The sequence below is a fragment of the Dreissena polymorpha genome, chromosome 8 (assembly GCF_020536995.1).
Source record: "Dreissena polymorpha isolate Duluth1 chromosome 8, UMN_Dpol_1.0, whole genome shotgun sequence".
Lineage (NCBI taxonomy): Eukaryota > Metazoa > Mollusca > Bivalvia > Myida > Dreissenidae > Dreissena > Dreissena polymorpha.
Window position 1 is genome coordinate 37668376 of NC_068362.1, and position 15057 is coordinate 37683432.

At 34.4% G+C, this 15057-nt stretch overlaps 2 protein-coding genes across 11 annotated transcripts in view; both read left to right on the forward strand.

The window, feature by feature from the left end:
* LOC127843272 (uncharacterized) overlaps positions 1-15057 on the forward strand; it is a 224718-nt gene that overhangs the window by 71957 nt on the left and 137704 nt on the right. The window lies entirely within an intron of this gene.
* The window catches only part of LOC127843273 (coatomer subunit beta'-like), a 258575-nt gene that overhangs the window by 21598 nt on the left and 221920 nt on the right, over positions 1-15057 (forward strand). For 2 of the 9 annotated variants that reach the window (XM_052373169.1, XM_052373171.1), the window contains 5 exons: positions 2816-2914; positions 4958-5293; positions 7966-8076; positions 8569-8592; positions 12707-13374. In XM_052373169.1, the coding sequence (XP_052229129.1) occupies positions 2816-2914; positions 4958-5293; positions 7966-8076; positions 8569-8592; positions 12707-12772 (636 nt within the window). In that variant the 3' untranslated portion in view covers positions 12773-13374. Of the gene's footprint in view, positions 1-2815; positions 2915-4957; positions 5294-7965; positions 8077-8568; positions 8593-12706; positions 13375-15057 lie in introns of those variants that run through there. The other 7 variants (XM_052373174.1, XM_052373173.1, XM_052373172.1 and 4 more) reach the window with 7 other exon arrangements.

Sequence of the window (15057 nt, forward strand, 5' to 3'; positions counted from 1 at the left end):
GTTTTATGTTCTCCAGAAATACTTTTATTTTCAAATGGAATATATGTAAAATCATTAATATTCTTGGGGCACCTCGTTCTGGGAAAACAGGGCTAAATGCATCTGTGTGAAGTTTCGTTCCACATAAAACTGTGCAGTCGGCACAGGCTTATCTGCGACAACACTTTCTGTTACGCCATACACTAAAGTCCCTGTTCGCAGAATAGATCGTTGTTTTGCATATAAATCGTATAGCAAGAAATAAACTTAACATAAATTCATTGAAATACAGGTCACCTGCAGACAACGGTCAGTCTGGAATCCCCCCGACGAAAAAAACACTATATTACACTTGAATTTAACAGCCACCTGGCCATAACGGCGAACGGTCACTATATTCCACTCCGAAATTCATGTTTGACCTGCAATCAACGGTCACGCGTCAGTCGTCTCGAGTCGCGAAAATTAAAAACACAGCACATCATTTTCCCGTCTATTTTGCAGTTAAATCATCTGAAAGCGGTAATTGTCTTTGATATTATAAAAGCGGCCCGCTGCGAGTAAACAAATAATAAGGTGTTGAGACAGTTTGTTTTCCGGGGATAATTGTGGGGGTATCTTCAAAAGAAAATATGTCAGAGTTTGTGACACGTTTTAAGTAATTATCACTGATTAAATGACCGCTAATTAGTACTTGGTACTTTAAACAGTACAATTACACTGTACAATCGGTTTATGACAGCGAATCCGCTTTTTAGACTTGTACGGACGTGACGTCAACGGCACGTGACAAACTTTATTTACTGAATGAACGAGATGCATGAGCCTTTGTTTTACACTGTATGCAAACGACTGGGTGGGGTAACAACGTAGCAATACTACCAACTGACAAACCATCTTTAAATTGTGATCCGAATTCAACGGTCACCTGTGGACAACGGTCACTTTGGTCATTTCCCTTGACTGACCGCTGTTCTCAGGTTTGACTGTATATTTTTTATCGATGTTGACATTCAAAACTTGGAATAATATATAAATGATCATAAATATATGCAATAGGCAAAAATCATTTGCAGCGTTGCGAGTTATGCAAATTATATTTATATTTAGCTTTCGCTAAAAAAAGATAAATACATAGATTTAGCAAAAACGTAGCGTTGCAACTCAGTTTCCGTCTGTAACAGATGTATTTGCATTTGTTCGTACCTTCTCTCCGCTAAATTCGCCGGTATTCACAATTTTGTTTGTTTAGGTTTAAATTAACGTGTCGAATCCTGAATATTAATTAGGTCATTTTTGTACTTTACCGTACTCGACCCCAAAATAAAAATCGCTATATTGTTTGTTTTCAACCGATTTCAACCGGATTTTCAGTGATATCCTCAACAAAAACACGTTTTCTTACGATTCTGCCCATATATATCTCCCCGAACGGGCACTTTAATCCCTGTTTTGCCAGAGCGAGGTTCATATGGATGTTATTCAGTTGGTTAGGCAAAGGACTTTCATTCTGACTGAACTGTTTACCCTGGCCACAAATGTCATGTTGGGATTTTGTTCCCTAAATTAATCTATACAAACACTTCTTCTGTGAAAGGGATATAAGTGTAACCATGTATAACCTTTCTTTGGATTTAAGATTGTTGGGTCACAGTCACATGTGCATTGAAATGCTGGTTACCAGCTGAAATGAACAAATTTTACGTTTGTAAAAACTGTATGGGGTAACTGAGAGCCTATGTTAAAATAAAATACACATATTATAACGTAGGCAAAAAAGCAAATGAAGAGTTTCTAGATAGCGTAATATGTGTTTTAAAAGAAATGTAAAAGGTTCTTCAAAATATAATATATGTACCTCTGATTATTGTCATCCTATGTAATACATATACTTGTTTCCTTATTGGCTGTTTCATGTACTCAAGAAATAATGTTTCTTTCAAAGAGAAATACTGTAAAACCATAAATTGTGGGACAATTAGTTATTATTCTTTTAATTTCAATAAAATTAGGAATCCACCAAGTTGTCATATTTGCAAACCCACACAATATCATGCCAAGGAATCTAACTGGTTTTACGGTATATTTCTATACATACCAGCTTTGACAAATTGACATATTGATAAAGAATTTAGTACCAAAACCTATTAAAATCAGTCTTCTTTATCATCAATATTCACCAAGGAAAGACTGCGTTTTCATGGCTCATTTCACAGGCGCAATATTAATTAAACAATTGTCAAAAAACTTTTGAGTGTGCTGTCAATTTTTTAAAACCATGTGTGTGCATTATATAACGACCGATTCAGACTAAGCAGGAATGCTGTGTATCCATTCTATACCATGTTTATGTGTACATGTATGCACTATTTATTCCAGAGTTTATATTTCATTCAACTTGTATTCACTGCTCATTTATCATCATTTCCATGCAATCCTTTCTATGCTATTGTTTCTTTTTAATATAAACAATCATTACATCCATAATTAATACATCAATTGAGCACTCCAGCTTATATCAGATGATAATTGGCACAATGATATAAGAAACATATCAAAGAAGGTCTTGGAAAAACACACACACACTCAAAGTGTCAGTTTATCAACATTTTTCTGCAAATCCCTAATTTCTTGGTGAAATATGCACCAAAATTCATGACAATATGGAAGACTCGAATTGAAACCAGGCTTACCAAAAAACTCTGTTGATGACAGTTTGCGTACAGGTAGTTGGTGATCGCCCCATTTATCAACTGTAGTTGAGAACACTTGTGGCTCATGTCACATATCTCAAAACCCATCGTTTGATCATCCATGTACCCATTCCCCTATCCAGGATCCCGATATAGACTGGAACTCAAAACCATCAGAAGAGGATATTACGTCTGGACAGAAATCAAGTGAACCAGTCCCAGAACTTAACATAGAAGCTGAGGTACACAGTCCATTATGTATGGGTGACAAGTCATTAGAGTTGTGGCATGCCAGTTAAGATTTGAGCTTGTTTTGGGAAAATGGGGCTTATTGCGTCTTTGTACAGTGTTGTCCCAGATTAGTCTGTGCAGTCAGGGCCCTCAATCTATCAAATCTGCCGCCGAATTTCGGCTGCAGTCCCCCACCTGAAAGGTATATTTTTTTCGCCCCAAAACGGATTTTTCCCCCTTAGAAAATGTTTAAAAAATCACAAAAAAAGTTTTTTTCTGTTATAAAATCCGCATCCGAATTTAATGTCCAAAATTTACGTAACTGCGGAAAGCGTCTGAATCGTTCAGAACTGTTATTTTTGTTAATGTTTTGTTTCATTTACATTTATTCTTGTCAATAAATGCTTTATTCAAAATGCAGTCTTTAGTTTTCAAAGAGTATTTATTTGTACAGTAATTTACAGATAAAGACAATCTGGATCAAACATCTTGTTAAGAACTATATCTGAAAGTAAGTACTATGTAGTCATGCATTTCACACTGCTGATACCTGAAAATAATGACATTCTCATTGAGTTAAATATTCAATTAAGTGTTGTGGTAAGAAAAAAAGCCTACCTACTGACCCACATTTAAATTAGATTACTGTTATGTAGATTGAGTAAAAGTCCACCTTTCTGTTTATAGACAGTCACATATATAGAAATATATATTTATAACAGTTAAACACAGTTGTTGTTTTTTTTTATAAAAATTCCCCCATTTCCAAAAAAATTCCCCCTCCTAAGGGCTGCGGACCCCTTCCTCCAAAGTAGTGTGAGGGCGCTGGCAGTCTGCACAGGTTAATCGGAGACGAAACTTTCCATTTTATGAATTTTTTCCTTTAGAAATTTAAAGGAAGGCTCTTCTAAATGAAAATTAAGTTTAGCCAGAAAGTGTTTCACTGATTAGCCTGTGTGGACTGCACAAGCTTATATGGGACAACACTTTACTCACATGCATTTAGCCCAATTTTCACAGAGCATGTCTCAGTTACTAGTATAACAATCATTTCAGGTTTCAGTATTTTGCGTGTGATTTTTGTTCAACTTAGTTTTCAGTTACAATTATTACATTTTTGTTTGTATTTAAACAATATGCTTGTTGTATGTTTGTTCTGCAAATGCCAACCTTGCTTATGTAAGCTGCCAAGCTTATACTGTCCATTTGCATTCTTATTTATTTTCAAAATATATCAGAACAATGTAGCCCATAGAAACATGTAGTGGTTATATACCAGTTTTTATATAACATATGTATTGATTTGTCCATTACCTAAAGGGACTTGTAGGCAGTTGTTTCATTTTGTTTTCTTTTTAAATAGAAGGAATATGTAATTATTTAACTGCAAAAACTACACCAATTAAAAAGTCTATACTAACAATATAATGAAGAAATTATTTTAATAGAAAAATGCTTTTCAGAGGATTTTTTTATGTTAAGAATATTATGTGAAACTTTGGTAGTGTCTTTCAAAGCTATCTTAGTGATAAATGCATTTTACAAAATAGTGACTTATATTTAGCCTGGGAAAACTGGGCTTAATGCATGTGTCTAGTGTCATCTCAGAATAGCTTATGAAGTAGGCACAGGCTAATCAGGGACAACAAGTTGCTTCTTTGGATTTTTTTGTTTACAAGATCTCTTCTTAACAGAAATCCAGTATGGACAGAAAGTGTTGACCCAGATTAGCCTGTGAGGACTGCACATGCTTATCTGGGATCACACTTAACGCACATGCATTAAGCCCTGTTTTCCCAGAATGAGGCTCAACATCAATTTTTATTCATGAATACAAGTGCCCATAAATAAAACAATTGAACATGCGTGTTATTTGGCCTGTTTATAAAAACATTAGAAACTCTAAACCAGACTATCCATGGGCCATGATTAAAAGTCTAGTTTGGAGGGGAAGTAACTTATCCTAGTGTCTGATGAGTCATGCTACAGTTATTAATAAAAACGCACATAAATCACACATTGCAACAATCTGTGAACAGATCCTTTAAATTCAGCACATCAATGTTACCAAGCCTGCCCATTTATCTCAGATGACTTGGAAGCCTTCCTGTGCCATGAGTCCAGACTGGGACTCCGATAATGACCCTGAGGATGAGGGCCAATCAAAAACTTTTGAGGGTTATTCAAAAAGTTCAGAAACTGAGCGTCATTCAAGCAGTTTTATTGAGGAGGGTTCCTTTAAAAGTTCAGCAAACGAGGGTTTTTCTAAAAGTTATGAAAATGAGGGTATTTCAAAAAGTTCTGAAAATGAGGGATTCTCGAATGTGACCCCAAATGATGACATGGGTTGGTCGGATGAGGAAGCTAGCCTCTCAGAAGATGAGAAGGAGGTAGATGTTTTTGTTGACCTTTGAACTGTTGGATTATTGGTTGTTATTTTGTCATGAAAGGTCATGCTGTGGTGCTGGACATTTAATTTTCAACCCTCTGAGAATTGGGAACCTTTCTGAACGATGTGGCTTTGGTAGTTTCATATTTGGACCTTGCTTTGGGAAAATGGGGCTTAATCCATGTGCATTAAGGGTCAGTCCTGTCCAGATTGCTTTGTGCAGTCTGCACAGGCTAATCAGGAAAGACAATCTCTGACTAAACCTGATCTTCAGTTCGAAGAGAGTTTCTTCAAACACTAAAATTCCATAAAAGTAAAGTGTCCCTGATAAGCCTGTGGTTAATACACAGGACATTTGGTTATGACACTTTATGCACATGCATTAAGCCCAGTTTTCGAATACAGATGCTCAAATATTTCTGTGGTGTCAGACCTTTAATTTTCAATCATTCTACAGTAAAAAAGGAACCTATATGTTTGTGGTAGTTTCATATTTGTATTTATCCATTCAATTATTTTTTACCATTATATCGGATTATTATTCTTGCCTTGTACAATTTGAGACTTTGGCTGTTGATATTTAATTTGAGTATGTCATAAGCATTTATTAATAGTTCAGATGATGTATTATTATTTATTTTGTGGAGTTAAAAATGTTCAAACATATTTTCATTTTCCTTGCATCTTTTGCCAACATGAATCTGATGTTTATCTTTACGCAATATCTTTAAAAACCATTATGCAGAAAATGTATTTGTAATGTACTGGCATAGAAAGCCAAGGCAAAGGAAATAGCCCACTTAAATACTGATAGAGAATGATTTAACTCTTGAAATAAGTGCACAACCCAATCTTAGTTTGAATACATGACACAATTAAAGGCCAAGTCTGCAATTTTTGATAATATTATCAGGACTTTTTTCTTGATTTGGGGAAAGGGCCTGGCCTTCTATTTTGGAGAAACAATTATCAACAAAACTAAGAAAGGTGAAAAAAATACCCATAGTAAGCTAGACATTTTAAAATTCCATCGTTTTTAAGAAATTCTCTTTGTTGAAGGTGCCTTTCTCTTAGGAGAAGGGGAATCTATACGGCCCTTGCTAAAGAAGGAAATAAAGCCCTGATATACTTCACCAGTATTAGATAAATGTTGGCAAGCTTTACTAATTGTAAAAAAGGGCTTTAGGAGGAAGCACATGTTTATGCAAGCACTGAATATTTTCATAAGCATGATACTGTGTAATTAAGATAAGATGAGCTTGCTGTTTTGTTGTTGTTGTTGCTCAACTAAAGAATCAACTCTAATTATTTTTAATTTCAAGTTAATACAGAGAACCAAGGTATTTCATGAACTTAATCACTTGTCATTGTAGTTCATATACATGTATAGATAATTCTTGTAACAGCCTTAAGTGCGGTGCACACTTTAATCCAAAGACTTGAGATATTTTATGATTATCATCGGCTCTGATAGCAAAGTAGATAGTTGGAAATCAAGGAGTTGAATGTGCATTAGTCTGTATTTCAGAATTTAAACTTTTGCACATGTTTTCATAATCCAAACATGTTGACATAATCCAAACACAAGCAGGGAAAGATCTGGGATCAAACAAGGTACAGGGTTCTGCAAAAAAGGGACAGGATTTAGCAGGGTGTTATTTTGCTCCATATATCTTTCCCTAAATTTCTTCAAAACTAAAATATAAGCAACCTAAATGATAGAAATTTATTGTTGTCTAGGGTTTAATTAAAGAAACATGTTGGTAAAAAATTGCATGGTTACATAATCCAAATGATATTCTTTGAAATGCATTAACAGACAGGAATATGTTTGATTTTATTTTAAAGACTATATAATGGTAGTTCTGTGTTGGTTGAATAGGTCACATACCTCAATAAAATAATTTGCTATGAGAAAATGGGGCTTAATACATGTGTGTTAAGTGTCTTCCCAGATTAGCCTGTGTAGTTTGCACTGGCTAATCAAGGATGACACGTTCTTTAAAAACTAGATTTTCTCTATAAAGATACTTCCTGTAAACAAAACATACCATTAAAATGGTAAATTGTAAGAAAAAAACTTCATTAAAACAAGAAATTTAAAACAAGTGAAAGTGCTCTCGCTGGTAAGCCTTTGCGGCTTGCACATGCTAATCTAAGACGACACTAAATACACATGCATTAATCCCAGTTTTTCAGGTTTCCCAGAATGAGGCTTAAACATAAACAAAGTGAAACTATATATTCCCAGAGCAAGACTCAAATGAAATCAGAAAATAAATTGTCAAGACACAAAAATACAGTTACTTGAATTAAGCCCAATTGTCCCAGAGAGTTGACCATTTGTATGTTTCCTCTTAGTTGTATGGAATTTTTCGTTTTATGGCTTTCAAAACACAAATACAGATAAAGCGAAAAGTGTCGTCCGTGATAAGCTTCTGCGTGCTGCATAGACAAATCTGGGACGACACTTTATGCACATGCATTAAACCCAGTTTTCCCGGAGCATGGATCATACGTAACAGGCCCCAAGCCAGCCAGCAGTGAAGCAGCCCAAACTTAACGCACATGCATTAAGCCCCATTTTCCAAGGGGATTGCTAAAATACATGATAAGAATAATCTGATGTGGCTGCAACTGGAGTTTCACATTGCTTATACATGCATGTTTCAGGCACAATCAAGCCAACCTGCAGTGCAGCAGCCCAAACTGGGGGCCAAAGAAATGGCTGACCTTGAAAAGGAGCTCGAACTCGACCTTGAAAACTTGGACGTCAATACAGACGTGAGTATCTTTGAGATAGAGTAAATGGCTGGTGTTTGAAAACTTGGACATAAATCCAGACATTCTAATCTTAGAACGTGGAAATGTCTGGTGCTTGTAAATAAATTTTAGTTGAAAATTGTCTGTTTTTTCTTCAAAATGTATAATTTCAATAGAAAATTTGTCACTCCTGTTTCTTGGATTAAAAAAACTGACATTTGTCTCTAGGAAATCTAATGAAGTTTAATTGAGCCTCATTCTGGGAAAACTGGGTTTAATGCTTGTGCATAAAGTGTAATCTCAGATTGGCCTGTGCAGTGTGCACAGGCTTATCAGTGAGGACACTTTCCGCCAATACTTGATTTTGGCTAAGAAGAGACTTCTTTTAAACTAAAAATACCATAAAAGAAGTAAGAGGCTAATCTGTAATGACAGTTTATGCTCATGTATTAAACCCAGTTTCCCGGAAGCCAGCTTGACTATATCAATACTTGATGTTGTTTTGTTTTATAGGGAGTTGATACAGGGGACACACAGGTAGTCAGTATTCTATGCAGGGTGAACATGTAGCGTGGTAGATTAGACGTGAACATGTGTACTTAATGTCACTGTTTTTATGTCCCCCACCACTATAGCGGGGGACATATTGTTTTTGCCCTGTCTGTTGGTTTGTTTGTTGGTTTGTTTGTTTGCCCCAACTTTAAGATTTGCCATAATTTTTGCAATATTGAAGATAGCAACTTCATATTTGGCATGCATGTTTATCTCGTGGAGCTGCACATTTTGAGTGGTAAAAGGTCGAGTTCAAGGTCATCCTTCAAGGTCAAAGGTCATATATATGGGTCAAAATCGCTCATTTAATATACATTTTTGCAATATTGATGCTAGCAACTTGATATTTGGCATGCATGTGTATCTCATGGAGCTGCACATTTTGAGGGGTGAAAGGTCAAGGTCATCCTTCAAGGTCAAATATATGGGGACATAGTGTTTCACAAAAACATCGCTTGTTTATTTAAAAATTGAATAGCCTTTTTACCAAAATTTAAGCAGTGCATGAACTGGGAGGAAAAATAACGCCTTATATTCATAAAAACCAACATCTTTTCCGGACAGTTCATATGCCAGCCAATGACATGCATATATATAAATTCAATTCTTATAATTACAACATAATGTGTAAAAAAGCTGCAATTTATTAAACTATAAGGGCCTTAACCGACTTTAAGTCGCTTGTGTTTTTATTTAGTTTGAGTTTTGGTTTCAACTTTCATGAATAACATAATATAAAATATTTTTGCCCAACAATAATGTAATTTCACTATAAACAAATGGAAAACAACTCCGTTAAGATTCAAGCAATACATTCACGTCATTTGGCCTCTTGTTGATGAAAAACTTGAACAGTTTTAAATAAAATTAAATCACGCACAGAGTGGGTTCACAGTGTCTATAACATATGTCACATGAGCAGATTATCCAATCAGAATGCAGCGTTTATTTGAAAATGTAAAAAGTTGTAATTATATTCCCATAACAGGTTTCCATGCAACTATTTTGTTTTTATTTTGTGATGTTATTGTTTTATTTTTGATATTACATTATTTAGTCTTTTATTTATAGTTTCCAGAACATAGTAACACTTGTTCTTACTCTCATCAAAAATGACAGTTTTTAACACATTCTTTTGATTCTAACAATTTACATGTCATTTAGTTTATTAGTAATATCAAAAATTAATATTTTCACCGTTTTATTTAAGATGCTTTTGAACTTAACTTATGTTTAGTTTCAAAGTGTTCTTGTTACTTTTGTTTTTTGGCAACTTGGTTTAACAGCTTTCCCACATTAAAACCAAAGTGAAAATGGCTTTGGGCAAACAGCATAAAACCAGAACAGCCTGTGAGTAATTCACAGTCTGTTCAGGTTTTATGCTGTTTGCTGCTCATCTGTATCTAAGGGTTGGAAATGAAACCTTTAAAACTTGAATTTATTAAGAAAGGTCTTAAATTAAATTTAACTTTCTAAGGAACAACAAATGCGTAAAAATACGTATCTTAAGTTCAATAATGAATATTCATCGTTTGAAATGTGTAACAATTTTTGTCGATAATTAGCCGGATTTTTTTCGAAAAAATCTCGGCTTATAGATTGATGTTGTCGGGCGGGCGGGGTGGCGGCGTGCTCGAAAATGTTAAAGTTCTTATTTCATGGTATAACTTTGGTATGCTTGGACCTAGAGTCTTAAAACTTGACATGAAGGTTGGCCAGGATTAACAGATGACCACTGGTCATTTCAAGGTCATTCATTTGAAGGTCAAGGTCACTGTGACCTTCAATATAAAAAATGTTAAAGTTGTTATAACTTTGGTATGCTTGGACCTAGAGTCTTGAAACTTGACATGAAGGTTGGCCATAACTAGTTAGTAACCACTGGTCATTTCAAGGTCATTCATTTGAAGGTCAAGGTCACTGTGACCTTGAATGTAAAAATGTTAAAGTTCTTATTTCATGGTATAACTTTGGTATGCTTGGACCTAGAGTCTTCAAACTTGACATGAAGGTTGGCCAGGATTAACAGATGACCACTGGTCATTTCAAGGTCATTCATTTGAAGGTCAAGGTCACTGTGACCTTCAATATAAAAAATGTTAAAGTTGTTATAACTTTGGTATGCTTGGACCTAGAGTCTTGAAACTTGACATGAAGGTTGGCCATAACTAGTTAGTAACCACTGGTCATTTCAAGGTCATTCATTTGAAGGTCAAGGTCACTGTGACCTTGAATGTAAAAATGTTAAAGTTCTTATTTCATGGTATAACTTTGGTATGCTTGGACCTAGAGTCTTCAAACTTGACATGAAGGTTGGCCAGGATTAACAGATGACCACTGGTCATTTCAAGGTCATTCATTTGAAGGTGAAGGTCACTGTGACCTTCAATATAAAAATGTTAAAGTTGTTATAACTTTGGTATGCTTGGACCTAGAGTCTTGAAACTTGACATGAAGGTTGGCCAGAACTAGTAAGTAACCACTGGACATTTCAAGGTCATTCATTTGAAGGTCAAGGTCACTGTGACCTTGAATGTAAAAATGTTAAAGTTGTTATAACTTTGGTATGCTTGGACCTAGAGTCTTGAAACTTGACATGAAGGTTGGCCAGAACTAGTAAGTAACCACTGGACATTTCAAGGTCATTCATTTCAAGGTCAAGGTCACTGTGACCTTGAATGTAAAAATGTTAAAGTTCTTATTTCATGTTATAACTTTGGTATGCTTGTACCTAGAGTCTTCAAACTTGAAATAAAGATTGGCCAGTACTAGAAGATGACCACTGGTCATTTCAATGTCATTCATTTGAAGGTCAAGGTCACTGTGACCTTAAATGTTAAAATGTTAAAATTGTTATAACTTTGGTATGCTTGGACATAGAGTCTTCAAACTTGACATGAAGGTTTGCAAGCACACTTAGATGACCACTGGTCATTTCAAGGTCATTCATTCTAAGGTCAAGGTCACTGTGACCTTGAATGTAAAAATGTTAAAGTTCTTATAACTTTGGTAGGTAAAAATGTTAAAGTTCTTATTCCATGTTATAACTTTGGTATGCTTGTACCTAGAGTCTTCAAACTTGACATAAAGGTTGGCCAGTACTAGAAGATCACCACTGCTCATTTCAATGTCATTCATTTGAAGGTCAAGGTCACTGTGACCTTCAATATTAAAATGTTAAAATTGTTATAACTTTGGTATGCTTGGACCTAGAATCTCAAACTTGACGTAAAGGTTTGCAAGCACACTTAGATGACCACTGGTCATTTCAAGGTCATTCATTTCAATGTCATTCATTTGAAGGTCAAGGTCACTGTGAACTTAAATGTTAAAATGTTAAAATTGTTGTAACTTTGGTATGCTTGGACCTAGAATCTCAAACTTGACGTAAAGGTTTGCAAGCACACTTAGATGACCACTGGTCATTTCAAGGTCATTCATTTGAAGGTTGAGGTCACTGTGACCTTGGATGTAAATATGTTAAAGTTGTTAATACTTTGGTATGCTTAGACCTAGAGTCTTCAAACTTGAGATCAAACTTTCCTAATTGTCAATTCAAGTTCATATTTGTGACCTTAAATGTTATTGTTGTTCATGTATATGCATGCATTCAAAACATAACACAAGGTTTGCTCATGCCTTGAAAAGTACTTACATTTCATTTTGACCTTTGAACAATATTTCAGTAATTTAAGTATTGCATTGACAAAAACACGAAAGGTACTTTCCTGTCATTTAAATCAAAAATCCGGCTTCAATGCGGTCATCTCCGACCGCGGAACTCTTGTTTAAAAAATATGTTGATAACAATATATCATGACGCAGTGGTAGTGCATAAGCTTTTTCTTCAAGAGGTCCCTGGTTTGAAACCTGGGAAAAGCAATAGTTTTTATTAAAATATATTGTCTTGCAATTATTATTAATTAAGACGCTTCAACCAATTTGGAAACATATTTGATAACATATTTTAAAAATACAAAAACTGTGACCCATTACTTTTAATATTCGAATTATACTCTAAACTCATTTCTGTTCATAAAAAACATGTTTGTTATATCAGCATGAAATTTAATAGAAATAAATAATTTTTGTTTTTCAGGACATAGACCTAGATGAAAATTTACTGGGAGACAGATTGGTCAACTGTGCTTGTAGACGGAAGTGACATTTTGATTATTATAAGGGAAACAAGTTTTGAAATTGCATGACTGTGTTCATAGAGTGTTTATGATTTGATTTCAAGTTACATATGAGGTGTACAAGTGATGTGAATCTTTACTTGTGCTGTTTACTATCTTGTCAGTGTTCATTGTTTAACCCCCAGTGGGACAATGGAATACAGATGGTTTGTGAGAATTTGAGACAGAAACAATGTGTTTGAAATCATTTCATTCAGTGCTAATGTAGGTTTTAGGGAACTGAGTGAATACTGCTTGTACAATTGATAGATACATATTGATTTAAATTATTTTAGCGAAGTTTATACTAAAATTACATTTCAAGTGTGAGGTATGGGACATTTACCAAAGTATATTTTTTTCTGCAGTGATATAATTAAAATAAAGCCAGGGTCTATTAAAAATGTTTAGAAAAACTAATTTACATTTTCTTAATCGGTCAGCCAAAATTAAAACATCTATATAACAAAACATAATTGAACTTAGTTCCATTATCTGGCATATAGTTATCTTACCAGGCATTTTCAAGATGTAATAACTATGTTATTGAACTAAAACTCTTGAAACAGTGGGTCTGTTTAGTTATATTGTATATATTGACATCACATTTGCATGTTTAGAATATTCCTGTTACATGTATTTATAATTTGCAATGCATACTTCACATATATTGTATGTGTGATACAATCCCGTGCTTGTCATTGTTATAATACATCTCAATACTTTCTGCTGATTTTGGGGGAAAAGAATAAGAAGCCATGATGTTGAATACCACTGAATACAATTAAAATAAGCGACTTACTGACATCTATGATGAGCAATGTGGCAATTGTCTCGGATGAATGTTTCATTATTCGTGTAGTATATATAAATATATTTGTTAGTTTTTATCGAATTATGAAATGTTTAAGTTTTGTTCTAATGATGAATGTGTTTAAACAATATTTTTGAGTCTTGAATCCAAAATAAGCATTATTGCAATATGTATAATTATTTGGACAAACCATGTTTCAGTAAATAGAAATTATGCATTTTTAATATTTCTTGCTTACTCAGTATTGAATAAGGATTAAACACTCTTAAGAAAATACAAATACAATGGTGTGGGGGGGGGCAAAGTTTGAATGAAGCCTTTATTTAAGCTGTTAGCATTCATCATTTGACCATAGAAACAGTATACATTATATTTATTTATGTATAATGACCAATTGACTATACATCACATGTGAATGTTATATCACAAATATTTTGGCTACTAAGGTAGCATATTGAGGATGGATATACTAAATAAAGTTGAAAATACAAATAGGACGTTTTTGTTTACTTGTAACACCGGATCAAAATGTATTCTGTATTATCATATTTTCATTAAAAGGACCATTTCACAGATTTTGGCATGCATTGAAGTTTGTCATTAAATGCTTTAAATTTGATAAATGTAAACATTGAAACTAAATAGCTCAACTAAAAAACAAGAATACAATTAAAGACCAAAAAATAAAGAAACAAAAGATAATCCTCAATTGGGCTCAAATCAATGACCCTTGGATTGAAAGTCTACCACTTAAGCCACTAGGCCATCAGTGCTCCTACAGCAGGGAGTTTATTTTGTGCTTTATTTAAGCAATCCCCATATTGTCAATTTGTTAATGGTGTACTTAATAAACTACACGTATGGTTTATAAGTTTATTATGCATCCATAATTAATATAGAATCAGGCAACTTGATAGTGCGCTTGCATGTGGGGAGCGCTAGCAATAGACCTGCGGAGGCCTGTATGTTTATACTAACAAGAGTGGCATTGGGTATGACTCGTGCATTCAATTTAAGGCCTATACTTTTACATCCTTTCTCTTTTACAAAAGATAGACATGCTCTTTAATGTACTAGTAATATATAAAAGTCATTATCATTTGCTTAAGCATATGCACATAATAAGCAGTATAAATGATCTCAAGATGCCTTCATGAAATCATGCAAATGATAAATGAAATACAAGTAACGCATGTGTAATGTCAAAAGTCTGCACATAATTACAACACACTATTTACAAAGTTAAGCACATAGTCTTTGAACCGCTCAGGTGGCTGAACTTGTCGACCAGATCTAGTTGTTGTTAAGTGGTTCAATAGTCGACTGTTTTTGTTTCTCTGGGCCCTTACGATTAGGAAGTTCAATGGGAGGTAATTCTGGTGCATTAAAGATTTGTTCATTTTCACGATTTTCCTCCCTTGGAGTGAAGAGTTCTGGGCCCGTATTCACCAACCCATT